Source organism: Alligator mississippiensis, chromosome 10 (genome assembly GCF_030867095.1).
Source record: "Alligator mississippiensis isolate rAllMis1 chromosome 10, rAllMis1, whole genome shotgun sequence".
In the NCBI taxonomy this organism is placed as follows: Eukaryota; Metazoa; Chordata; order Crocodylia; family Alligatoridae; genus Alligator; species Alligator mississippiensis.
The window spans coordinates 21,526,036-21,551,970 of NC_081833.1; the positions used below are offsets into that span (position 1 = coordinate 21,526,036).

A 25,935-nucleotide genomic window follows, 5' to 3' on the forward strand; every position below is an offset into this window, starting at 1 on the left:
ATTTTAGAATGGCAAATATTTGTTCTGATGAGGTATTTACAAGTGATGGATAAAGCTGCATCCTGAGGATACTTAACCTCACGTCTGATTTAAATTTAGTTTTACAAAGCCATCTAAAGATCTAAATTTGACATAAGGATGGAGTGTTACCATGAAGACTGTAGTTGTAAGCCAGACCTCCGGTGTGACTAGGGTGTGCCAATTCTTCTGGAACAAAAACCTAAAGCTTCCTTGTTGGAGGGTCTCCCCCCTCTATTCAGGGTCAGAATGCTTGCTACATTTGGGATCAGGAAGGAATTTTACCCTGCAGTCAGATCAGCATGGCTGTTGGAGGTTTTTGTCTTCTTCAATAGCGGGGGTGTGGTCCTCTTCCTTTGATTTCTTTTTCTTTTTTTTTTAGTGTATTTTAGGAACAGTGGGACATTGACATTGCCCTCATCCTGTTGCCTTACCTGTGGTAGGTTAGGTTGGTTTTGGGGCAATATGTCTTGTAGTTTTTCAAAAGGGTTGTTGCGTAGTTTTAAGAACAGCTTAGACAAACACCTGGGTGGTTTAGATAGGGATGATATTGCACTGAGCCAGGGGGTTGCATTAGATGACCTCCTGAGGTCTCTTTCAGCCCTATTTTTTGATGATTCTTGGAAACAAACAAACATAGGGCTTGAGATTCCAGTTTCCTTATTCCTAACTCATACTTGGGTATTGTTGTTTCCATCTTCAGGTGAGTTTAGAGCATGAGGAACAAAAGTTGGAATTGAAACGACAGTTAACGGAGCTGCAGCTGACCCTCCAGGAGAGAGAATCTCAAATTTCAGGGCTGCAGGCTGCACGGACAGCCCTAGAGAATCAACTCCGTGAAGCTAAAACTGAACTAGAGGAGACTACAGCTGAAGCAGAAGAGGAGATTCAAGCTCTCACGGTGAGCCCTAAAATTCTGGATTGGCACTATGAATTGCAAATTGGGAAGAATGTAGATGTGCACTTCATAACAGGCTTTGAGGCTGTATTATGTTAATTTTTTTGATCATTTGCTCTACAAAGTATGATATTGCCTTGGACTGGTAGATTCATGGATGGCTAAAACATCAGCTTTCTTTTGTTTCTCATTTACTTTAGACATATGTATGTGACATATGTTGGTGGTGATTTTGCTGTTTGTGAGAACATTATCACTTGACTCTAAGCTGAAAGCCCCACACAAAATTATTCCTAGTGTAAGAGTATGACTTTCTGCTGTATCTCTTTAAATTCTTGCATGATCTTTGAAAGTACTGCTGTTTCAGGAACCTGATCAGAAATGTGTTGGTATTTTCTTTCTAATACTGTTAGCTCCTACTCTGTGCTAGTTCTTAAAAAAATCAACAAAAGATTGTTCCCTCTAATTTAATTCTAATTCCATTAAGAATTTTCACTTGCATATCTTCAATCTTTTGTGAAGGGTGGGAATGATACAGAATTAAAAAAACAAAGATAAAAAAAAATTAGCATCCTTTCATGTACCCTGTGAGTTGAATACCAAATGATATGCTGCTGGTTGCTGTTTTCTGACTTCAAAATTACATTTCAAAACATGTGTTTTAGATAAGGTTTCCTGTATGAAGATTAGCTAATGTTGTGGAGACTAAAAAGTATTTAACGTCCTACTTTAACAGCACACTATCACTCCTTTGAAGTATCAGTCTTATTCAGTTATTTTCAGTATAGGAAATATCAGATGCCATTGGGGCAACTGACTAAAAGGAAATATTATTGGAGGTCTTATTTTTTCCATTGCCACTGCTTAGCGGGAGTGGGGTTTGGCTAAAGACTGGTGAATTTGTTCATTGATTCTGTTGCATATCCTGGGCAGGGGGAGGTTCTTTTGTGCTCACTTTCTCTAATGTGAGCATAGGCCGGATGTGATCTGTTAGGAAAATGTAGCAGCGATTGTAGTGTTTTACAATAATGGAACAGAGCATGACATCAGTCCATCTCAAGTACAAAGCAGTTGTTTTTGCTCAAACTTGAGGTGGTCTTACTGAAATCCAAAACTTGACAGTGTTGCTAGCAGTGATGCCAACCAAGATGACATGCTTGATATTTCTACCTACCAAATCAATGAAACAGATGAATGTGTGTAATCTGTATTCACTCAGCTATTACTGCAATTACTCTGATGAAATGGTAGTTCTTCTGTACCAGCTGCTTGAGAATTAAGATCTGGCATCTTTGTTCTGTTAATCCAGTTCATTGGGTTTCAGGTGTTCTTGTTTTGGGGTTTTTTTGCATTGCCTGTTGTGGTAAAACAACTTTTTAATTTTTACATTTGATTTCTGCTAAACAGTGTTTCCTGTTGAGTCTCTTGGCTGTAAGGAAAATATCTTGAATAAAAAAAGGTGACTGGATGTACTAGTGTACTACTAGCCTTTCCTCTGCTAAGGTCTGGGTTTGCATATGACATTAGTCACAAGTTAAATCAGTTTGATGGTATAAATGACTTTTGAGAGAGGCCATGAGGCTGAAACATGAACTTTGCTTTGTCATGCTTTGCTTGTAAATTAGGAAGTAAAATGATGCATGCATTATTACATTTTTTTTTAAAAACAAGTGTTTTGCACCTTTCAATATTTTGGACTTTGTCTTTCAAAGAAATCATCATTATTCAATTTCTTTACTGTTTTGAGACCGGGGCTAAATCAGGGTAGGGGGCTAAATCAGGGTAGGGTTGAGGTAGATTGGCAGAGCTGTTTGGGGTAATTTGCATAATGCTTCATTGTAGCTTTTCTTTGCAAGCATTAAAAGGTGTATGCTAGTATTAAAAATAGTTTTTACATGCATTTAATCCAGATATGGAAGTAAAATCAATTCAAAATATTTTAAGATTCAAGAAGATAAAAACTTAACATTAAATTGCTATTCACCTTCTGGAGACTCTTTAAAATGGAATATTTTGTGTGATCCAGTTTATGAGTTTGTGCATTTTGCTACAGTAGCTCAGATTTGGAAGCATGAATGAGTGTGTTCTGATTAAGTAGGATGTGACTTCTGCTAATCAGTTCTTTGCCACTACAGAGTGCTTTCTTTCATAGCCTGCAACATCTGCCTTCCAAACTTTGCTTGTTGGTAGATTGTTCTGCAGTTTATTTAGCAACAGCTGTTGGATTCTAATTCTAATGTATGAAAAATTGATGATTAACTTCTTACCTCCTTTAGGCACATAGAGATGAAATCCAGCGTAAATTTGAAGCCCTTCGTAATAGCTGCACAGTGAGTATTAAATACAGATCATTGAATTATTTTGAAATTAAGAATGAGGAAGGAAATAAACTCATTTACTCCTTGATGACAATGGCTCCTGACTTGGGCTTCTGGCTTCAAGGAGTTAGCAGGAGTTAGCCTGATTGGATTTGATTTCTTTTAGGCCTTTGTTAAACCTCAATTTAGAGGTTTTATTCTGATTTAAAATTGACACTGTTCTTCTTCATTTTGGAGAAGGAAGTCAATTCAAATATCTCATTGCAGTGCAGCTAATAAGAATGGTGTAGCAGCTGCAACAAATGTAGGTAAAGATTTCTTCCTCTTACCTGGAGAGGAAAAATCTACCTGTCCAAATCCTTAGCTAGGCCAGAGTGAAAGAGAAATCCTGGTACTTTGGGTTTTGAGGAAAGCACTGAATGCTGTTTAAAGGAAAAGAGACCTTATGAGTCTAAGTAATACATTGATATGCAGTCTGTTGCTCAAAGAGTTTAGGTTCTTACCTGGCACATTATTACATGTGATCTTTTGAAATGTGTCTTCATTGATTTCATTCATCAAGGACAGAGGGCCTAGATTTTGTGTCCATTAACATTAGGCATTCTCCAAGATCTGCAATCTTTTTTGCACATTTATCTTCAGTACTGGGTGGACTGTGATGACATCAGCCACTCTGCAAACTATGGAAGTGTTGAGTACATTTATCATCACCACTACCTGTTTAAGAATTGGACATAGGCTTCCTTAATCTTCCTTCCTTAATCTTCCTTTCCCCAAATCGGTAATAGGACCTAATTGCTTTTTTAGCTCTTCTTATGGCTCTTTCCAGTGACATGCCTGTAGTTAATTTTTTTCCCATGCTTAAGCTGTAAAAATACTAAACCCAGGATAAAAGATTCCATCTTTAAGAGTATACTTCAAGACTAGTCTATTCTGTTACTGTTCACACTTTTTCCTTAGGGCTACTAAATTCCTTTACTTTGTTTATAAAATGTACTGATACAAAGATATGAGGAAGGCAGGCATAATATAAATTCCATAATCTAAAGTGCTTTAACCTCCTCTTGAGAGAGATTCTGAAAAAGAAGTTCACACTACCAGTACCTTTTTTCATCTCCTTCTATTAGACAAAAAGATAGAGGAATTCACATGCATACTTACGTGCATCAGTTTCTATTTCTTCTGCAGCTTTTTGTGTTTCTCTGTTTAAAAATATTTCTTTTCAATTTCCTTGTTCTGTCTTGCTCTAAACACAGAATGACAGCTTTCTGTTGAAATTACTGATATCAAAGATTAGATTTGACCTGCTTCAGATACCACATAATCTGTAGTTATTTCCACAAATCCATAAATTCTCCTTTTTGTGCAATGTGCTATCTCTTAGAAATAAAAGCTCTTTATTTCCCTGGTTGCTGTCTTTTTAAGAATGGACAGCAATTTCAAACCGCGAAGATTGGCTTATGAGCATACTTGACAGACTGTTATTTCAAGAACGTTGTTAAGCTTTGAAGCGGCTACATAAAAATATTTGCAAATATTAGATTCTCCAAAAGGATGAGCAGGTTCAGTCAGAAGCCATTCTCATTAATAAGAAATTAGTGACTGTCTAATTAATTAATTAAATTAGGAACCTTGTCTAACTGTGTTGAGAAATTTTAACACATTCTTCTTGCACCCAAAAGAGTGAAAGGTCTATAGGTTCTCAAGTCTTCCTTCAGCTGACTATGGGCACAAACTTCCTTTTTATGTGCTATAAGGTATTATAGGTGCCTATCCTCTTTCTTCAGTGTCTTGGAAAGATTGACAGGACAGTCCTTTATTGACCAAAGAGAGATTAATGTATGTTTATCATGCTTTTTTTCTTTCAGCTCCACTTTCTTTCATAGTGACCGTATGATGTAGTCTTTGCTGTTTGTGAAAATACAGCTCACAAAAATATGTAGTCCAGATTATAGCTATTCTAATACGGTTAAAATGTTTGTACTTGATCTATCAGGACTGTAATTCAAATATGCTTCTGTTTTACTAGCTAATAAGAACTAGTGGGCATATTCGTAAGGCATGTTCTTAAGTAACATGCTTTCGAGATGTAGACTGAACTTTCTTGAAGCAATTATTGTGGACATGTAAAAATAAATTCTATGTCCTGTGGATAGAAGAAAAATGAAAATAAAATGACACAAACTGAAAAAAACAGAACTGGAGATGAAACGGTTTTGATAGTATAGGGAGAAAAGCAACTGCTGAGAAAGATAAGTAAAAATACTTTCCATCCACCTTCTTCAATATTTCTTCTAGCTCGCTAGTTCTTTAGGGGGTCAGAGCTTTGGGACATAGAAAGTTCACACTTCAAATGTGTGGTCTAGTTTATACCCTCACATTACTCGTGTCCATTTCTTTGCTGGGTTCATATGGCCCTAGTCAGATAACTGTTGGGGTTTCACAAAGTTTCTATTTAAAATTTTCATGGTTTTGGGATTCATGTTGTCATGTAGTTGTATTGGAGACCATTTGTTCCTACTTCAACTTTCTCTGCATTGTTTGTGCACTGCATATTCAATTAGTCTGTGATACATTCAAGCCCTGGGTTAATTAGTTAATTTCAACATATTTTTTTCCATTTCAATGGAGAAGAAAAACAACTTTTGCTGTCCCAGTCTCACAATCTTGTAATAAATAATGGAATAATATCATTACAATTAAAATTGTAATACCTATTTCCTGCTTGCACACTTGAAGAACCATATTGTCTCACAATCATAGCTTATCCAGCAAATCTGCTAAGAGGGAAAGGTCTGATTTGCTGCTTCTAAAGAGGCAGTGCATTATTTACATGATCCATTTGGCTTTTGAAATTGCATTACAAATATTTTCAAGGCAGTCAGGATTCTACTAATAAAAATGCATTTTGCTAAATGGGGAGGTTATGATTTTGTCAGTCAAGATGGCTACCATCTAGCTGCTAATTGATTATGATTGGATTAAATAATTTGTGGATACAAAAACAATCAGGTTAGGCTCAGCCATAGAAGCATAAACATAAATTTCAGTAAATGGATAGTAGTAATGTCTATGAATATCTGAAGAAAAAATTGGGCCATAAAGAAACGAGCATTGAAACTTTGAGCTTAGTAACATGGGCTGCTTAGAGATGTTAAAAAAAAAACAACAACCCAACAACCTGAAAACAAAAACATGCTTTACTAGAAGAAGCAGCGTGTTGGTTCAATCCAGCTCTGCGGCATCTGTATAGATTGGATGCTTCAGCGGGACTTTTTGATGCCTTTATCTAATAGTTGATTCAATCAGCTATTAGTTAAAAGTGCCAGAAAAGTCCCATTGAAGCGCCCGATTGTATACAGATGTTGGGCAAGCTGGGTCCAGCTAACACAATGCCTCTTCTGGGCATGTACTGGGCTTGGTGAGGGAGTAATCCAAGTTTAAAGTAAAGCACCATTTTTTGTTTTTTGTTTTTGTTTGTTTTTAATGTCTATAAGCAGTCATCCTGTAGGTTGTTGAAAAGAATCATCATCTGAATCTTCACACTTGTGCAATAATAAATTATTTTTATTTGTTACAAGAAAAATGGAAAACCTGAATATACTGATTGGGTATGGCCTCTACATTTATCCAAAAGATGATCTAGGAAAGCAGATTCTCTTCCTCCCTTCAAAAAGGGTACCTAAATCATTTTGTCATTCCCTTACTCTTTATCTTAAGCCTTATTAGGTCTTGGTCCTGCAGCCACACACATGAACAAATATTTGTAAGAATGGGACTGAGGCTCCTGACAGATGTGGAAAACAAAAACAACTCAACGCTTTACCAGAAGAAGAATCGTGTCAGTTTGACCTGGTTCGACCAGTGTCTGTATAGGTCGCACGCTTCAGAGCTTTTTGGTGCTTTTATCCAATAGCTGATTCAATCAGCTATTGGATAAAAGCGCCAAAAAGCCTCGCTGAAGTGCATGAGCTATACAGATGCTGGGCGAACCATGTTAAACCGATGTGATTCCTGTTCTGGGCATGTGCTGCGCTTGGTACCTGGGGTTTTTTTTTCACGTCTGTAAGCAGCCTGAGGCATCGATCTTCCAAATGCTTTTGGTGCATGTGTAATTTTACTCGTATATGAAGTCCAATTGACTTCAAATTAATGTTCTGATTGTGTATTGACGCAGTATATTATATGCATGAGTAAAGTTTTGTGTGTGCTCTAGAGTTTGCAGACTTATCGAAAAGCACCACATGCCTTTTTTGGTGCTGTATAAAATGCATTCATAATAAAGAAACTTTGCTTGTCAGAATTCATAAGGTAAGGCAAAAGCTTTGCTATGACCTAGATTTTTTTTTTTTTATTCAACTATCCTGTTGGTGGGGGGAGCCCTTGACTTCCCTTGTTTTAGAAAAAGTGGTAAGGGTCAGGCACAGCTGAAGATGGATTTTTGCAGTTTTTGTAAAAACATATTTAGAGCAATTTGAAGGCCCTTGAAATCTGGTGCCTCAAATGGGACCTGGGGAACTCCACCTTAGTATTGTCCTTGGAGAATGAGACTTATGATTGGAGGAGGAAGCTCAGCAGCTGCTTATTAGGGATAATGAAGTCCAAAAAATCCAAAACAGTCAAAAACTTTCATGTAGCTGGTAAAGACATGCAGGCACTTACCAAACTGCTACATACCTCCTGACGCAGAGCCATATCCCACCCTCAGGGGAGAAGAGTTCCCTGGAAGTGAACCTAGACCTAAAGTATGCTTCAGTCATAGAGGAGATAGGGGAGGGAGGGAGGCAGCTGCATGTTGTTCTCTCAGCTACTGGAAACTACCTGCCAGGATTCAGATCTAGGATGACCTGCTGCTATATGTCTTAATTCCCGTATTATTTTATCTTCCCTGCTGGGGATGCATTATCTTACATGGAGGGTGAGATGTTTCTCTGGGTCCAAGCGTAGGTGTATTTTGGTTCTTCTTGGTTTCTGTTTCTGTTCTTCCTTTTCCTTTCCCTACTCCCTGGGGTTGTGGAAGGTTCGGTTATCTTTCTACTCTCCCCTCACAGCTAGCTCTAAAGCACACAACTAACTAACTCTAAAGCGAGGATTAGGGAAAAGTAAAAATTCCAGGTTATATTTGTACTTCAAATGGCATCAGCCCCAAACAGTAGGTGTACTGAAATGTGTTGTTGAGGTCACCCAAAAAATTTAAGTCTGCTTGCATCTGATGTCCTCCATGAACACCTATTGGCGGTTTCTGAGAAGAACTGAGATGCTTTAATGAAAGGTTGGAATAAAGATTTGAAGAAGTTTGCACTTATGCAAATAAGAATATCCTAAATCTGCTTTTTTGCATACTTTGCCTATGGTGTTGAATTCTGGTTTGGGTTTTGTACAGTTACCTGATATGCAAGTCTTATTGAACTCTTGACTACCAGATTTCTGATCCATCCCTGAAGAAATTTATAGGTCCAAAGATAATAGCTATGTATCTATGTGCAATTTAATAATACAACACCACTTTGGATTAGAAATTTTGTCTGTAATGCAGGAATTATCCTGAGTGGGGTTACTTTTGGTGAGGAGATGCTATTTTCTGGTTATTTTCTATGGTATTAAAAATGGCAGGTATAGTAGCAGTGTAAAGATAAGGAAACACTTCCATTTAAATACTATAGTAGTGAATAGTCAGTCTTTTAGCAAGATCAGGATGATCCAGTTAGATCATATCTCAGTTTTCAGAATTACAAATGTGATGAAGATGTGCACTGTTTGAGGATAGACTTGTTTTCAGATCTTCTCTGGGTAATGACACAGTGGTGTGATAAGGTTACTTGGGTGACCTGGAACTGCATTTCTGTGCTTTCTAATGTTTGGCTGTTGCATTAACTGTTTAACTTTGAATTGCAGGGTATTTTAATGTATCTGGGTTTTCAAAGCATGCTAAATGTTCTCTTAAGAGTCTTTTTCTTAATCTATATGTTTACAAATTTAACTCCAGCATAATTAAGTTTTTTTTCCTGGGAATTTCCTTTTATTTTAAAAGCATGTACAGATGTTTTTGTCAGTTTCAGGATTCCAGCTGGGTAGGCTTGGACCTCCCCTCCCTCTCCTCACAAACTGCCTCCCACATATTTCTCCATGATTTTCCTTTCCCTGGTTTCTAAGAAAGCCATCTATTTCACAAATTGGTCCTCACCTTCCTATTTAGCTGTTTCTCAACCACTGCTCCATGAGTTTTGCCCTATGTTGTTACTCTTCTGCATCTGTTCCCATTGTGATTGGGCTATGTGGAGTTCATAAACTCCATGTTGAGGCTATTGTGAAGCTACTTAAAATAGTTGAATCTGTCAACAGACATCCCCTTCCTCCATGCCATCTAGTGGAAGAGAAACCTTAATCAGAGGTATCAATCCTGCCCAAAACAGCTGACTTATAATATATTTGCAATTTAAACCAAGCCATTTTTGGAGTCAGATGAGCCTAAATGATATGAGGGAAAATGTCGCAAGAAATAGAATTGTATCAATTCATCACTCTCTTTAAAAAAACTTTTCAGATTTATGTCAGATGTTCAAGAAATGTTCTGTTCTGAAGTATGATAATCTGCCTGAAATGTCATGGCAATTGTTTTAGTTTTGGTGACAAAAAAAACAAGTCAAAATCAGGTCTATAATGGTAGGTTACTTTTCAGCTCAAATGGACATTATCAACTTGAAATTAAGTCTTGTTTTTAAAGAATGAATTAATTTGTTTCTAATATTCTCAGCCCATGAATTATCTTGCCCATATTTATCATTTTAGATTTGTGCTTGCCTATATTAAAAAAAAAATTCTGTCTAACACTGTGTTGAGATTATTGCATTGAGATATAAAAAACAAATGGAAGAAACCATGAATATATAAATAAGGTGGTAGCAGACATGTGGTATTGTCAAAAGTATAAAATAAACAGGAGAAAAAGTAGAAAAAATTCTGATATGTTACTTGACATAGATATTGAATGTTATTTGTAATGTTGGTAGATAAAACATTTAGACATAAATGTGATGACTATTTTTGAAATTCTAAATGGGTCCCTTCAACAATGTAGGGACTAATGTTGTTTGTGGTGCAATCAATATTCCTAAATAACTAATGTGGTATATAAATGATAGCAGAACAGAATGTGTTTCTTCAGCACAGCAGAAGGCATGTTCAAGTAACAACCACGCTATCAAAATCATTACTCACTGATGCTGCATTTTAGGGTATGAATCATCTATGAGCTGGTCCCAAACAAAGTGTTGACAGAACTTCCTTTCACCCAATAGGGAGAGATTTCAATTAGCCTTTTTTGCCAAAAGTTTAAAAGCAAATACGGTTGGCTTAGAGCTAGGAGAGGCGTGGTAAAAGGCTGCCAAGGTATGCCTTACTGCCTGTATTTAAAAAGAAATGGTTGTCTTCTCTCCAGATAGCTGAAAGGTGCCATACTGCTTTAGGTGAGGAGGTTCTCAGTTCTTACATGGGAAATGGAAATATTTATATTTAAATATATAGCTAGCTGTATTTTAGGATCTATTTTTTCCATTAGGTATATTGGTCACTTAATATACAGTGAGTTTTTGAAAATATGCTAAAACACCTCTTGAACATATTTGGGACTTTTGAACATAAATTATACTAGACTCTTTGCCTATGGTTCTTCTTGTTAACCTGTTTTCGGAGTAGTGTTAAAATCTCTCTCTCTCTTCCTCTCCCTCCCTCCCTTTTTGTAATTGTAGTGATCTTGCAGGATTTTTTGTGTTGATCTCCCCTTAAATTTTTTCATACTGATTTCCACTCTTACAAACCAGAAGGTGGTATGAAAAAAACACATTTTATTAATACTTTTCAAAATGCTGTGGATTGTTTTATAAGCCAACCTTTGCACAGTGGGATGGATGGTACACTAGTTTAATAAATAAACAAGCCTGCTTCATAAAGACAAGGCTGCTCTTTTGGTTGAGTCTTTGATTTTTCACTGTTGCTAGAATTGAATTTTTTACTATAATCCATTGCACTGCCAGACTTTTTTCTATCATATCCCTCTCATTGCCCTCTATAACTGTTGCTTTAGTAGAACTATTTCCTTGAAAAGTCTGTGTTCTTCATGGCTACTTATGATTTTACCTACAGCAACTTAACACATTTCTAGGGCATCCTCTCCAAGTGTCAGTATTATAGCACTTCTCATCCAATGATTTTGAATATTAAGGCTTAAAAAACCTCTGTAAAAAGAATAGCTTCATTCCATAAATGGGAAAACTGAGGTAGAGAAGAGGTGATGTGCCTGGCTTAAGGCACAGAGTGAGCCAGTAGCAGATCTAGGAACAAAATCAGACAACCTGATTCTGTACTCTAACTAGTAGAGTGTTCCCTTAAAATAAATCATAAACCGTACTGGATTGTGACATATTTATAGTCTTTAAACTAAACTAAGCAGATAGAAAAGCACCTTGAGATTTTTCTATAAAGGACAAGGGAGACTCGATTGCCTAACCTAAATGCATTCTTATTCACAATATTTGCAATTATGATGTGGCTCATTTGGAATTTGACAGAAATTCTTAAGAGCCATCTACTTACTTGGCAATTGGGGCTTTAGAAGAGAACTTCTTTTCAGAGAACTGTACTCACTGACATATAACCCGATTTCTTTTTCTCTCTTTTTAGGTCATTACAGACTTGGAAGAGCAGCTGAATCAGCTGAGTGAAGACAATGCAGAATTGAACAATCAGAATTTCTTCCTGTCCAAGCAGCTTGATGAGGCCTCTGGGGCCAGTGATGAGGTTGTCCAGCTGCGAAGTGAAGTTGACCATCTTCGTCGAGAGATCACGGAAAGGGAAATGCAGCTTACCAGTCAGAAACAAGTGAGAGCTTTAGAAATTCTGTTTAAAATCTGTCAGACAGTTGGCCAAATGTGAGACTAGCTAGCCACAAATTCCTCTTTCTGAGCTGGGGGTGACACTGGCGTTAACCTATGGCTCACATAGCAACTTGACCATTCAGTGATTATGCTCTTCCAAAGCAATGTAAGACTATGTAAGGTCTGGGGAATATCTCTTTATGGCTCCCTATAACACTGTTAAAGAATTGTTTCCTAAAGGTTGTAACATAAAATTTGGTTCATTTTTGCTTTGTGACCTTCAAAGTGCCAAAGGCATCATGAGGTATCGCTTGCATTAAAAGCAACCATGATTTAATATATACACACCTTGAGATGAGTTGTGATTTACCAGCTGATGCTTGCTGCTGATTTGCATGTTGTGTACTTGAAATAGTAAAGCTGCATCTTGAGATGCATGTTTGATGTAGGAAAAACAAATTTATAGGAGGATTTCTTTTTAGACGATGGAGGCCTTGAAGACAACATGTACAATGTTGGAAGAGCAAGTGATGGACTTGGAGGCCTTGAATGATGAACTTCTTGAAAAGGAACGTCAGTGGGAAGCATGGAGAAATGTTTTAGGGGATGAAAAGTCTCAATTTGAATGCCGGGTTCGAGAATTACAGAGAATGTTAGATACAGAGAAACAGAGCAGGTATGACTTAGTTAATTTGTGCGTAAAAACGCTACGTGAAATATAGTGTAATTTGTGTATCTAGAAACTTCATCAAACATTTGTTCACACAAAGTAAATCTGAAAGATGGCATACAAGTTGATACTTGTGTATTTGCTCCTGTTATTCCTATATGAGGGCACCAATTTAGACAAAGTAGTATTTCTTGTTGTAATTTGTAAAGTATCTTTCAAACTTAATTTATAATCTGGGCATAAATCCTTGCACTGGTGATTGATCCTTCCATTCCATAGCTGTAGCAGGGTAAGAGACCAAGACTTGTGTAATGTGGGAGTATCACATTTAAGCTGACTGGCTTTATAAGATGGGATTTTGAAAGGTTGAAGCAAATGTCTGAAGGATTCTATTGATCTCTTGACATCCTAGGAGGAGGTCTGTCCCAGAAATGAGAATGTTAGGTAATAGCTTTTCTTTATTTTTAATACAGAGTCCGAGCAGATCAACGTATTACTGAATCCCGCCAGGTGGTAGAACTAGCTGTTAAAGAACATAAGGCAGAGATTCTAGCTCTCCAACAAGCACTGAAGGAACAAAAACTCAAAGCTGAGAGTCTCTCTGACAAGGTCAGTAGCTTTTTACTTAAAACCTTCATATATTTACTAAAGAACAATGTTCCAACTCAGTCTTTCCAATGCAGTTTTGTGTTGAACAGCCTTTTTCAGATGTAAGAATAAATTTTCAAACAGGCTGAGGCATAGGTACTGACTTTTATTTTTGCGGGAGGGGAGGAGATCATGTGTGCACATGCACGTGGTACACCCTGTATCCCACTCCCCACAGCCTCTTGTAGGCTGGAACTCTGCTAGCTTGCAAGGGGAAACCTACTGTTTCCCGTGGTTTTCTGTAGTGAATGGAAAACCTGGATCCCTGCACGATACTGGGAATTCAGGACACATGCTGTCCTGGGGTCATGCAGCCTGGGACTGGGGCTTGATGTTCCCATTTCAGGACTGTCTTGCCGGATTAGGAGCGGGTTGTCATCTTACCCTCTTCCCAAGGGAGGGCAAGGCCCTCGGGCCCCCTGTACTTGGTACCTATGGGCTGAGGCTTCTTCATTTTTCAGGGTGCAGTTTTAAAGTGCAGGTTTGGTTCTCAGAGAAAGAAGCTGGGATTTCTCATCAATTAAAGCCAAATATAAATCAGTGGAGACCAACCTTTTTGGCAGGCTGATTACAATTCAGCTCCATGCTGTTCCTGAGTTCCACTCTAATCCCCTGCCTCTACCCAGTCTGCTGGCCTGCTTTCTGCTCTTTGCCCTGTATTTCCTCATCAAATCTGCTGCTCTGCTTTCAGCTCCCTTCTTTTGCCCCCTGCTCAACCTGCTGCTTTGCTATCTGCTCCCCACCCTAGCTGTTACTGTGCTACTTGTTCCATTCCTGATATGCCACATGCCACGTAAGAAGCTGCCTGTACCACTTGTGGTATGCATATTGCAGGTTGGTCACTCCTGATATACATCAAGGTGATATAAAATGTTAACAAATCTGTCTCTCATTGGCATCCACATTGGAGCAGCAACAACCCAAACTTTTCTAGTTTTCTTTTAAGAAAGGCAGGTATATATTTTTTTCATTCTTGGCTCTTTTGTTTGGCAAATTTCTATTTTGGAATCTGTGGGTTTTATAGTATTCATTAGCATCTGCAGCTGTATTTTGGTCTGTCTCTTCCAAATGTCTAGCTCAATGACTTGGAGAAGAAACATGCCATGCTGGAGATGAACGCTCGCAGTTTGCAACAGAAGCTTGAGACAGAACGGGAACTCAAACAGAGGCTTCTGGAGGAAGTAAGGACTAACTTGTAATGGGATTTTATATTATAATAATTTCAGTAGGAGGATCTGCCATGTGAAATCAAAAAATAGCTATTTTAACAAGCAGGCTGAAAGGTGTTAAGTGAAGATGAAGACTGCAAGGTTTTCTTCTGGATCTGGAATTATTTAGCATCTTCATTAATGATTTGGACAATAGGATGGAGGGCATATTTAGCAAATTTCTGGAGAACACCAAGTTGGGTGGAGTTGCAGACACTCTGGAGGGTAGGTCTAGGATCCAGAATGACCTGCATAAACTGGAGAAATAGCCTACAATCAACCAGATGAAATTTAGTAAGGACAAGGGCAAAGTCCTGTGCTTGGGGCTGAATAATTGCATGGACAAATACAGACTGGGGAATGACTGGCTAGGCTGCAGAACTACAGAGAAGGATGTGGGGGTTACAGTGGATGATAAGCTAAATGTGAGCCAACAGTGTGCTTACTGCTGAAAAAAGCCAACAGCATACTGAATTGTATTAAAAGAAGCATCACCTGCAAACCAAGGGAAGTGATTCTTCCATGCTATTCAGTGCTGGTGAGGTCCAGTTTTGAACTCTACACTTTAAGATGTGGACAAATTGGATAGAGTCCAGGAGAGTGACAGAATGATTAGGTGCCTGGAAAGCATGACTTATGAGGAAAGATTGAAAGAACTAGGGCTATTTAGCCTGGAGAAGACTGAGGAGGAATTTGATAGCAGTATTTAAATACCTGAAGGGTGACTATAGAGGATAGATAGATTTTTCTCTTTGGTAGTAGGAGATGGGACTAGGAGCAATGGCCTCAAACTGCAGCAGAGGAAATTTAGGTTGGAGATTAGGAAGAACTGACTATGATGGTGGTTACCTAGAAAAGTTGTGGAATCTCCATCCTTAGAAATTCCCAAGAGCAAGTTAGATAAACACTTGACTAGGGTGGTTTAGTCAGGAAATATCCTGCCTTGAGCAAGGGGCTGGATTAGATGACCTTGTGAGATCCCTTCCAGCCCTACTTGCCTATGATCTTAAGGTGCCAGAAGATGCCCAACACTGGTGATTAGCACTTGGCTCCTCCTGCCACCAGTTAAATGCGGAGATCTGAGCACTTGTAATTGATTTGATCTCTTATATCCACCCAAGAGACAGATGCTTGTCCTGGTTTCTAGGAAATCTTTTTTCTTAGTGGAGATGTTAAGGAATTTATAGTAGGTATATAGAAGATATGGAAAACTAGTTCCTAGAATTGTGTTTGATCTCTCTTACCAGTCTAGCCACGGGATTCCAGAAACCAACTTAAATAAATTACCTCAATACATAGAGCTTAAAAAAAGATAACACAAATAGATCCTCAATTTGCATGCCTTTGTATGAAATTTAACCATATGGCATTCTGAGCAGAAGGACAGATTCTGGGATTTCATAAATGGGAAATGTAATATTTAAACTATAAACAAAAAGGTTACTCTTAAGTTCTCTGAAGATGGTTATTCTGCAAAAAGTAATGTTAATGGCTTTTTAGAAATCATCTCTGACTTCTGTTTTCCTACTAACAGCAGGCAAAGCTGCAGCAGCAAATGGATCTGCAAAAAAACCACATCTTCCGCCTCACTCAAGGTCTGCAGGAGGCTCTGGATCGAGCTGATCTTCTGAAGACTGAAAGGAGTGACCTGGAATATCAACTAGAAAACATTCAGGTGAGGTTTAACAAAGGGAAAATAAAAAAAAAAAGGTTCTGTTGCAAATCTCAAACATCAGGTTTATGGAGACAGACCTGCCATTATCACATACTACATTTCCTTATTGGATAAAATCAGAACTAAACACATATGCTATTTCCTGCCTGGTGCTTGTTGCATGATATCTTAACTCTCTTATTGCACTGATATCTTCCTATGTCTATCACTGCAACAATTTTTGTGTGTGCATGGTTTGCAGGTTCTCTATTCCCATGAAAAGGTGAAAATGGAAGGCACTATTTCTCAACAAACCAAACTCATTGACTTTTTGCAAGCAAAGATGGATCAGCCAGCCAAAAAGAAGAAGGTGGGTGAAAGGTGTGAGAGGCATGATTTAAGTAACTAAAACATGAAGTTACATGTCTGAAGCCTTCATGATTTAGTTACTTATTGCATGTTCCAAATATCCTATTCTCTCTCTCCTTCTCTGTCTCAATTACTGTATAACGCAAACACATCCCAGTTTAAGGAATGTTATAAATGACCAAATGCAAGCTTGGTTGGGCAGCATGTTGTCCTTGTGGCCTTTTAGTATTTCTGTGTTCCTTCAATGAGTTGAGTTAGAACCCAGTAGTTCTACCCCTGTTGCAGCTGAGGAAACATCATTAGGTAAATTGAATCTTTCATAGCGAAAATGTGCAAACAAGTTTTTTAAACACTGGTAAGTATATACATATACTATGTATCAGGAAGGACTGATCTTGTAGTTAGGTATAGGATTAGTCAGGAGACCAGTGTTCTGCTTTCAGCTTTGCTACAGGCCCATTTATGATTTGGAGTTAGGTAATTTAACCTTCCCCAGTCTATGAAGGGCATCATGGTATAGATTCCTCTTGAGACCCTCTGCTAGATGCTACAGGAAATACAAGGTGTTGTTATAATACAGGTAATGTATGCTCCCTTTTTAATGAACATCAAGGCCTCAACCTTTCTCTCCAGCTCCAATTTTAACTAAAAGGCCATCTTTTTGTGTGTCAGAATTACTTTTAGGCCCTCTGGCCTTCCGTTAGCTAGCTTCACTTTACCTAGTTTAAGCCATCTCTTACTAGGAGTTAGGAGTTGTCTGTGTGTTTCTGTTGCTAGGGCCTGTTTAGTCGGCGGAAAGAGGACCCTTCTTTACCCACACAGGTTCCTCTGCAGTACAATGAGCTGAAAGTGGCACTGGAGAAGGAGAAGGCTCGTTCCGCTGAGCTGGAGGAAGCTCTACAGAAAACACGCATTGAACTCAGATCTGCTCGAGAAGAAGGTAGGGGTTAACAGAAAAGTTGAATCTGGAGGAGAGAGACACTTTTGGCCTGAAAACATGGCTTAAATTTTGCGTCCCCGTAACACTGGAATATAGTAATTCCAACTTTGCCTGCTGTTTTGAAGATGCAGTAGGACTACACGTTTTCTGCAGGCTGTAAACCTTGAATGGTTATGCAGAACCGCTGCTGTGACTCAGCCTCGTATTGGTAAAGTTAACAAGCTGTGTTTGTCTGTCTATAGCTGCTCATCGGAAAATAACAGACCACCCTCATCCATCCACTCCAGCCACGGCTAGGCAGCAGATCATCATGTCTGCCATTGTCCGCTCACCAGAGCATCAGCCCACTCCCATCAGCCTGCTAGCTCCACCCTCAAGTCGCAGAAAAGAGTCCTCCACACCAGAGGGTAAGCCTCTAAGATATTGTATAGTTGTGTTTCCCTATTCAGAATCTTTTTTTTTTTTTTCTTCCCAAAACCACCGTTGCAGTCTTTTTTTCTCCTTCATGCAGGTATGCATCAAGGATTCTCAACCAGGGCATTACAAAATCCTTTCAGAGGTGCTGTGGGGTGCCACTCAACGTTAGCATTGTTAGATGGAAGTACATTCCAAACATGATTTGCAAGAGAAACCCAAAGATTTTAAATAGGAATTGCAGTGTTAAAAACATTCTGACTTGTTGTGGTCTTTCTGAATTCTTGCAACAGAAGAATTTTTCTATTATTTTCCTGTAATCAAAAAAAATGACTGAAAACTAGGAGTTGGCACTTTCTAAGGGGACCTTGAGCCTAAAAAGGTTCAGAACCACTGGTAGACATAATGACATGGTGATAAGTGTTGTGAGCTTTAGGGGGCAGACTTGGAAACAATTATGAAGAGTCTTGGTCTGTGTGAGGGGGTAGGTCTTTCTTAAATCTCACTGTGGGTGATGAATTTGACTAATAAATATTTTAATTGTCACTTTTTTCTACATTCTTCAATCTAAAATCTCTGAATCAAAGTTCAGCATTACTTATTTGACTAGCAGGTGTACTCTTGATTTTGTTTTAAATTGATTTGTTTCTAAATATATCTAGTTTCTGTTAGAGGATCCATGAAAAACCATACCTGGATTCCAAACAAAAAGTATTCCTATTCCCTTGTTGCTGTTAGTGTGGCTTGCTCCCTCAAAGAAATTGAATAGGAGACAATGAAGCTAGCTGGAGACAGTGTTGTAAAATCCACAGCGTAATGTACTGAAAAGTGTTTTTGCTATTTTTATTATAAAATTCCAAGATGGAAGGACAGCTTTTATTTTGCTTGTTTGGTCTATTTTTTTTTACCCCTTCCTTGTCACTAGTGGGCAGTATACCTTTAAGTCTCTGCAAAGATTGACAATAAAAAATGTGACCAAATCCATTTCACTCCTCTGGTTGTTCAATAGTGTCACTTCAAAATCACAGTGCTTTATGTAAGATCCAGATTCATCCAATATGTGTACTTCCCTGTGTTACTATGAAGCAGTATTTAGTCTAACAATACTGCTTTTGTTCTTTAGAGTACACTTTACTTTCTGTACTACACTTCTGCATTGATTGAAAGACTTTTATGGATGTGTTTCCTCAATGTTTAATGTATCTTTACTTGTCTAAGTTAGAACATAAGTCAGCTGAGCAGAAATTCTCCAACAGCATTCATAATAAAGTGCAAAGAGCATTAAGCTTGAAGTGTGCCCAAAAGGTGTGGGCAAAGGTGAGAAGCAGACTACTTATTGAGAAGCCTACTTTTGAAAATGCAGGGCAGACTCCTTACCAAAAATGGTAGAACTGAATGTTGAGGGGGCTACGCTCACTTGTAGATGGAAAGGAACCTGTAGTGATAGTACCAGAGTATCTCCAGGTGAATTGTTGGCAGTCGAGTTGGAATCCAGAAATTCTGGATCTGATACTGTAAGCTTTTACTGTCTGAGCTAAGAGACGATTTTATTCTGCCAAAAGGCTTTAGCAGGCTCATAAGCCTCTACAGTCCAGTCTCTAAAGGTGAACGGGGTACCACTCCATGTTGTGTAGACACAACTTACGTAGGTGCAAAGGAGAGAGATAGTCAATCAGTGGTAAAGGATGTGCCGAGGGAGGAAGGGGAGATGTTCATTGGGAAAGGACTTTTCACAAGGGGTAAGCTTTTCTTACTGGCAATCAGAAGTGTACAAGTTGTGTCCTGGCAGGAACTAAAAGGTGCTCATGGTTAGCATTGATAGTGGAGGAAGACCTCTGTCAGTAGTGTGAAGTTGATAGAAAGTCTGCTTGGCATCCAGTGCCTGTGGAATGACAGATGCTTTGGTGAAAGGTTTATTTGTTGGGAGTGCCATAAAAAGCTTAGTCTAACACATTATAAAATAGATGCAAAGTACACACCTGAAACTAAGATTAATTGATTGGAATAACCACACTGCATGAATATCTAAGCCATTTCATTGATCCCAGTCAGTTCTTGATTAAAACATTCTATAGAGGGTGTATATGTAAAGTTATTTGCTTATAACTCTGTAATTTTTTTGCTGCCTTGGCTTTCATGAAGATCAAAATACTCCACCTGAAGTGCTGAAACCATACCGAAAAGCCATTTTCACCCCTCGCATTTTCTTCTTTTCTAGAATTCAGTCGGCGTTTGAAAGAACGAATGCATCACAATATCCCTCACCGCTTCAATGTGGGGCTAAATATGAGGGCAACAAAATGTGCAGTATGTCTGGATACTGTGCACTTTGGACGTCAAGCATCAAAATGCCTTGGTAAGAGCAGAGTCTGTGCATGAATAGAGGGTGACTGGATGATAGAATGGAGGTTAATGTTTTAAGCCTTCCAGAATAGATTCCATGGTTCTTTCTCATCAACACGAGTTAGCTTCTCTTTTCCAGCATCATTTACTGGGTTCCAATGAAAAAGACCATTTGGAAAGGCCGGCTACTGATTCTCTCCCTTTATTAACTCCTCGTTATTTTTTGCATATTGTTATGGTATGAACAGCTAGAAATTGGCACAGGACAAGAGCACCTCACCAAAGAAAGTATATTTCCTGCAGGACCAGCCCTGCTTGTCAACTGGAGAAATCACTCAAGTTTTTTTTTAATTCCATGGGAGCATTTGATAGCAGTTCACACCAACAGAGACTACTTTTCCAGTTCTGTTTCTCCCTGCAGATGAAAGTTGACAAGGTTCACTTACGGAAATGTTGAGGTTAGCTCATCAATACTCCATGTTTGAAAACATCAGATGGCTAGAGTGAAGAGGGGATGCTTGCAGAAGGGGTTGTCTTTGTGGCTGACTAGAAATTGAGTGGACTGAGCCTGTGTGTTTGTATGCGTGTGTGAGTGTGAGTGTGCACGCGCGTGCACATGTATATGTATGTTTTAAAAGCTTTCTCTCTTTATCAGAATGCCAGGTGATGTGTCACCCAAAGTGCTCAACCTGTTTGCCAGCCACATGTGGATTGCCTGCAGAGTATGCCACACACTTCTCTGAAGCCTTCTGCCGAGATAAAATGAACTCTCCAGGGCTGCAGCTGAAGGAGCCGGGAAGCAGTTTACGTCTAGAAGGATGGATGAAGGTTCCAAGGTACAAACAGGAGTCTGTGTGCTAGAGCAAGGGCTGGTGCATATGGTGTTGTTTCATAAACTGTCTCAGGTCTTATGAGTCAACTACTATGAACTCTTTCTGCCATGTCAATCTTGTGTTATTAACAAAACTTATCTTCCTAGGGTTATTCACCACTCAACAATCCTGGTAGAAATTCTGATGTGGTTTTGTGCTTGCTGTTTTCAGGAATAATAAGCGTGGGCAGCAGGGCTGGGACAGAAAATACATTGTCCTGGAAGGAACCAAAGTGCTTATTTATGATGCAGAGGCAAGAGAAGGTAACTTCCCTTCTCTAGCAAACAAGGCTTTTATGTCTTTCGATACTGCTTGCTGGACTACGAGACCTAAAGGCTATGTTAGCATTAGCTGTTGCTGAATTTATTTACACTGAACTGCCTGTTTAGATAGAATTGTTTTGTTTCCCTCAATATTTTATTAATCTTAAATTCTTACAATGTTGGAAATATTATTGTCCTCCAGTTGTGTGGAGACCATATTGCTCAGTTCTGTTCTCCAGCTTTCCATTATTGTCTCGCTGCTTGCTTCTCTGTTTGTCTTGTTTTCATTTTTTTAATTCAAGTCTTTTCTACTTCCCTCCAAAGCTGGACAGAGGCCTGTGGAAGAGTTTGAGCTGTGCCTTCCTGATGGAGATGTAACTGTTCATGGTGCTGTAGGAGCTACTGAACTTACAAACACTGCAAAGACAGGTAAGTGCAGGTGAGATCAAAAGGATTTCATGTGATGGATGAAAGTGGCTTGGCATCAACCTGCACTTAAATGTGATAGAACAGAATTAATTCTGCAGCCAGCCTTTAAACTGATAATAAAGCTCTCTCAAGTTACCTCTGTTGGAATTAAATATGCCTTATGAATAGGTCAACCACCATGCATTACATCTACAAAGCTCATTGCTTCTATTCTGATGGTTGAACTATGAACAAGAGACATTTGTTTAAATAGAAGAAAATTTTAGTGGCTTAGAATGTTGTTATAAAGTGCTTTAAAACGTAGTTTGTGTTTCAACATGCTAGAATGTTCAACTAGTCTGTACTAACAAAGAAGCCTACTTCTGATAGTATAGGTTGCAGCAGTAAACATTGACATAGTGTATGGTGACACATCCTCTCTGACAATGCTGAAGATGCTAATTGAAGTTCAGTGACATTCTGAATACTAATCCAAATCTTGTTCTCTCTTTGCAACTGCTCAGATGTGCCATATGTACTAAAATTGGAGTCACATCCACACACCACATGCTGGCCTGGTAGAACCCTCTACCTACTAGCACCCAGTTTCCCTGATAAGCAGCGGTGGGTGACAGCGTTGGAGTCAATAGTGGCAGGAGGGAGAGTTTCTAGGGAAAAAGCCGAGGCTGATGCTGTAAGTACAGAGAGGTCATTCTAATCCTAAAATATTCTAGAAGGCAGCAGAGTTTTAACATTTTCTCTCTCTGTGTCTGACATACAGAGGTTGAAATGAATTTCTTGTTATTTCTACCAAAGATTGTATAGTAGAAATGCTATAAGCCACAGTTAGCAATGAGATTGGTGGTTCATGCCATGCTGTAATTCAAGGGCAGAGAGGCTATTATATTTGGGTTCCAGTGTCAGACTTACATGCTCTTAAACTTCCCCTGGTTTAAAGTAGACTGCAGTACTGTTTCTTTCCTTGACTGCTCTGGCACACTTCCTGAGCCCAGTCACCGTTGTTTCTTCATGGAAATGGGACTGGGTGACAAAGCTGCCATAGACTCTAGTGGTTTAATGACCCTCCATTGTGCCTGATTTGGGAGCCATATGACAGCACTGTCAACATGTGGTGGATTCCACATAACCTGAAGCATTTATGATGCTTTAGTTTAGTAACATTACCTGAATTCATAAGCTGTGCATATATTCCCTCATAAACACATCAGGTCTTGTAGGGGCATCAGTGTCACTATGATAAGTAAGTTAATGAACCTTCTAACCTTGGTATTACCAGTAGGTTGGTGTGACTATCCTAGAAGTATCTTCTTTCTGCATGGGTTCAAATATTGCAGTCTTGCTTCTTGACTTATACAAGTGCTGTGCCTCATAATGTGGCAACTTTGCTTGAATTGTACATAACTTTTCAGATGGGTCCCTGCAGCTTTAGCATCAAAGTCATGTGGCAGAAGAGCTTTTTCCATACCCATTAATGCTGAGCAGCTTTGCTTCAGTTCTGATATAAGTACTTTATTTAGTGGGAACTATAACCAGAGCAGCACAAGGGTAGGAGCAATGTTTGTTTAAAAGTTATGGGACATCATTTATGCAGTAGCTCTGCTAGCTCCAGGGTTAAAGAATGTGCCAGGGCAATTTTTGCTAGCACAGTGTTGTTTAAATGTTTGATTTGTCTTTGTCTAATCTATGTTGTTTTGTTCTGATCACTTGAAAGAAACTGCTTGGAAACTCTCTATTGAAGCTAGAGGGGGAAGACCGCCTGGATATAAATTGCACAATGCCCTTCAGTGACCAGGTAGTGACATCAGTGCATATTGCTCAACTGAATATCATATATCAGGCATGAATGGAATATGTAATGACAAAGTTCTTAATAAGAACATGTTTAGTTTCATGCGTGGTGGGTGGATTCCTTTTTCCATTAGTTGATGTGCGCAAGTCTTAGAACATTCTTTGTTTCCTTTCATACCATGTTGACTGAATTTTTGTATTTATAGGTAGTACTAGTGGGTGCAGAGGAAGGTTTGTATGCCCTGAATGTATTGAAAAATTCCTTAACACACATCCCAGGAGTTGGTGCTGTCTTTCAAATCCATCTCATCAAGGATCTGGATAAGCTACTCATGATAGCAGGTATAATGCCAGATATAATAGCAGGTGTAATGCCTTTTGACCTTTGCAAAAACATTTTGAGAGGTACTCAGATTGTGATGGTTAAGGGGTCCTGCCACAAAAGACCTGCTTTTCTTGAGTTCCTATATTACAGGCTTTTTGGGGTTGTTTACTGCATATGCCAATGAGTTGCTTCTTTTTAAAGTTTTTATTCAAGCAACTACAGTAATAAAGTTAAATTTATTATGTCTTTACAATGGAATGAATTTCTTGCCTCTTGCATAATTTCTGGACCACCACAGCTACAACATCACTCTTATACTACCATTTAGAAAGGAAATAATATATAACAGTTCTTAATTAGCAACAGAATCATAGAAAATTAGGGTTTGAAGGAACCTCAGGAGGTCAACTAGTCCAACCCCTTGCTTAAAGGAGGACCATCTACAACTGTATCATCCCAGCCAGGGCTTTGTCTAGCCACGTCTTATAAACCTCCAAGGATGGAGACTCTACAACCTCTCTGGGTACCCTGTTCTAGTGCACTACCAACCTCATGAGAGAGTTTTTCCTTGTATCTAACCTAAATTCCCCTTGTTGCAACTCAAAACCATTGCTTCTTGTTCTATCATCTGCTAGGGGTGGGCAGTTATTTCGGGCAGAGGGCTGCTTACTGAGTTTGGCAAGCCATCGAGGGCTGCATGACAGGCAGCCAGGGGCAGATAAATATTAATTTTCTAAACTTTTTAGGGGCCCTGCAGGCCAGATAGAATGGCCTGGTGGGCCACATTTTGTTCACCCCGGTCTAGCTCCATCCTCTTCATAGCCACCTTTCAGGTAGTTGGAGGCTGCTATTAAATCCCCCCATCCTTCTCCTCAGTCTTTCTTCTCCAAACTAAATAAGCTCAGTTTCCTCAGCCTCTCCTCAGAAGTCATGTGCCCCAGCCCCTGAACCATTTCCATTGCCCTCCACTGGACTCTCCAATTTTTCCACATCCTTTCTGTAATGGGGGGGTGGGGCGCAAAATTGAACACAGTACTCCAGATGTGGCCTCACCAGGGCTTCCCTTGACCTACTGGCAATACTCTTACTAATGCAGCCCAGTATGCCATTAGCCTTCTTCACAACAAGGGCACACTGCTGGTTCATATTCAGCTTATGGTCCACTGTAACCCTCACATACTTTGTGCAGAGCTGCCACTTAGCCATTTGGTCCCCAGCCTGTACTGGTGAATAGGATTGTTCCATCCTAAGTGCATTACTTTGCACTTGTCCTAACTGAACTTTATGACATTTCTTTTGGTCCAATTCTCCAATTTGTCTAGATTTCTCTGAATCCTAGTCCTACCCTCCAGCATATCCACTACTCCCCCCAGCTGGGCGTCATCTACAAACTTGCTGAGGGTGCACTGTATGCCATCATCCAGATTATTGATGAAGATATTGAACAAAACCAGCCCCAGGACCAACCCCTGGGGCACTCTACTTGATACTGGCTGCCAACTAGACATTGAGCCATTGATTACCAGGGATCCTGATTTTCTCTGATTTAACCCCCCCCCCCCCCCCGTTTTCAGATTAAAAAAAGTAACCCCAAATCCACATTTTTCCGTGATTAAAATGAAACGCTGCTTTGTGTGAGGTAAGAGCTGCTCCCAGGGCAGCTGCAGCAGGGAGCAAAGGGCAGCATGCAGCGGCAGTCGCCTTCACCCCACACACAGATTGGGGCCTCCTGGGGTGAGGAGACACAGGCAGGAGCTGGGGTGAGTGGGTCCCCTGGGCCTCCACTTATTCCACCACCCAGCCCGGCCGGGGACCCACTCACCCCAGCCCCAGCTCCTGCCTGTGTCCCGCTCTCTCCCTCACCGCTGGGGCCTCGACCTTCCCCCACAGACTTATCTGCTGGGT

At 39.4% G+C, this 25,935-nt stretch overlaps 1 protein-coding gene across 8 annotated transcripts in view; it reads left to right on the forward strand.

The window, feature by feature from the left end:
* The window catches only part of CIT (citron rho-interacting serine/threonine kinase), a 114,777-nt gene that overhangs the window by 62,903 nt on the left and 25,939 nt on the right, over positions 1-25,935 (forward strand). For 5 of the 8 annotated variants that reach the window (XM_019493736.2, XM_019493737.2, XM_014593563.3 and 2 more), the window contains 17 exons: positions 722-919; positions 3,193-3,246; positions 11,914-12,111; positions 12,590-12,783; positions 13,251-13,386; positions 14,502-14,606; positions 16,168-16,308; positions 16,550-16,657; positions 17,434-17,596; positions 17,839-18,003; positions 20,229-20,366; positions 21,009-21,189; positions 21,397-21,488; positions 21,813-21,917; positions 22,421-22,590; positions 23,629-23,709; positions 23,912-24,047. In XM_019493736.2, coding sequence (XP_019349281.1) covers positions 722-919; positions 3,193-3,246; positions 11,914-12,111; positions 12,590-12,783; positions 13,251-13,386; positions 14,502-14,606; positions 16,168-16,308; positions 16,550-16,657; positions 17,434-17,596; positions 17,839-18,003; positions 20,229-20,366; positions 21,009-21,189; positions 21,397-21,488; positions 21,813-21,917; positions 22,421-22,590; positions 23,629-23,709; positions 23,912-24,047 — 2,365 coding nt within the window. The remainder of the gene's footprint in view (positions 1-721; positions 920-3,192; positions 3,247-11,913; positions 12,112-12,589; positions 12,784-13,250; positions 13,387-14,501; positions 14,607-16,167; positions 16,309-16,549; positions 16,658-17,433; positions 17,597-17,838; positions 18,004-20,228; positions 20,367-21,008; positions 21,190-21,396; positions 21,489-21,812; positions 21,918-22,420; positions 22,591-23,628; positions 23,710-23,911; positions 24,048-25,935) is intronic. The other 3 variants (XM_019493740.2, XM_019493742.2, XM_019493741.2) reach the window with 2 other exon arrangements.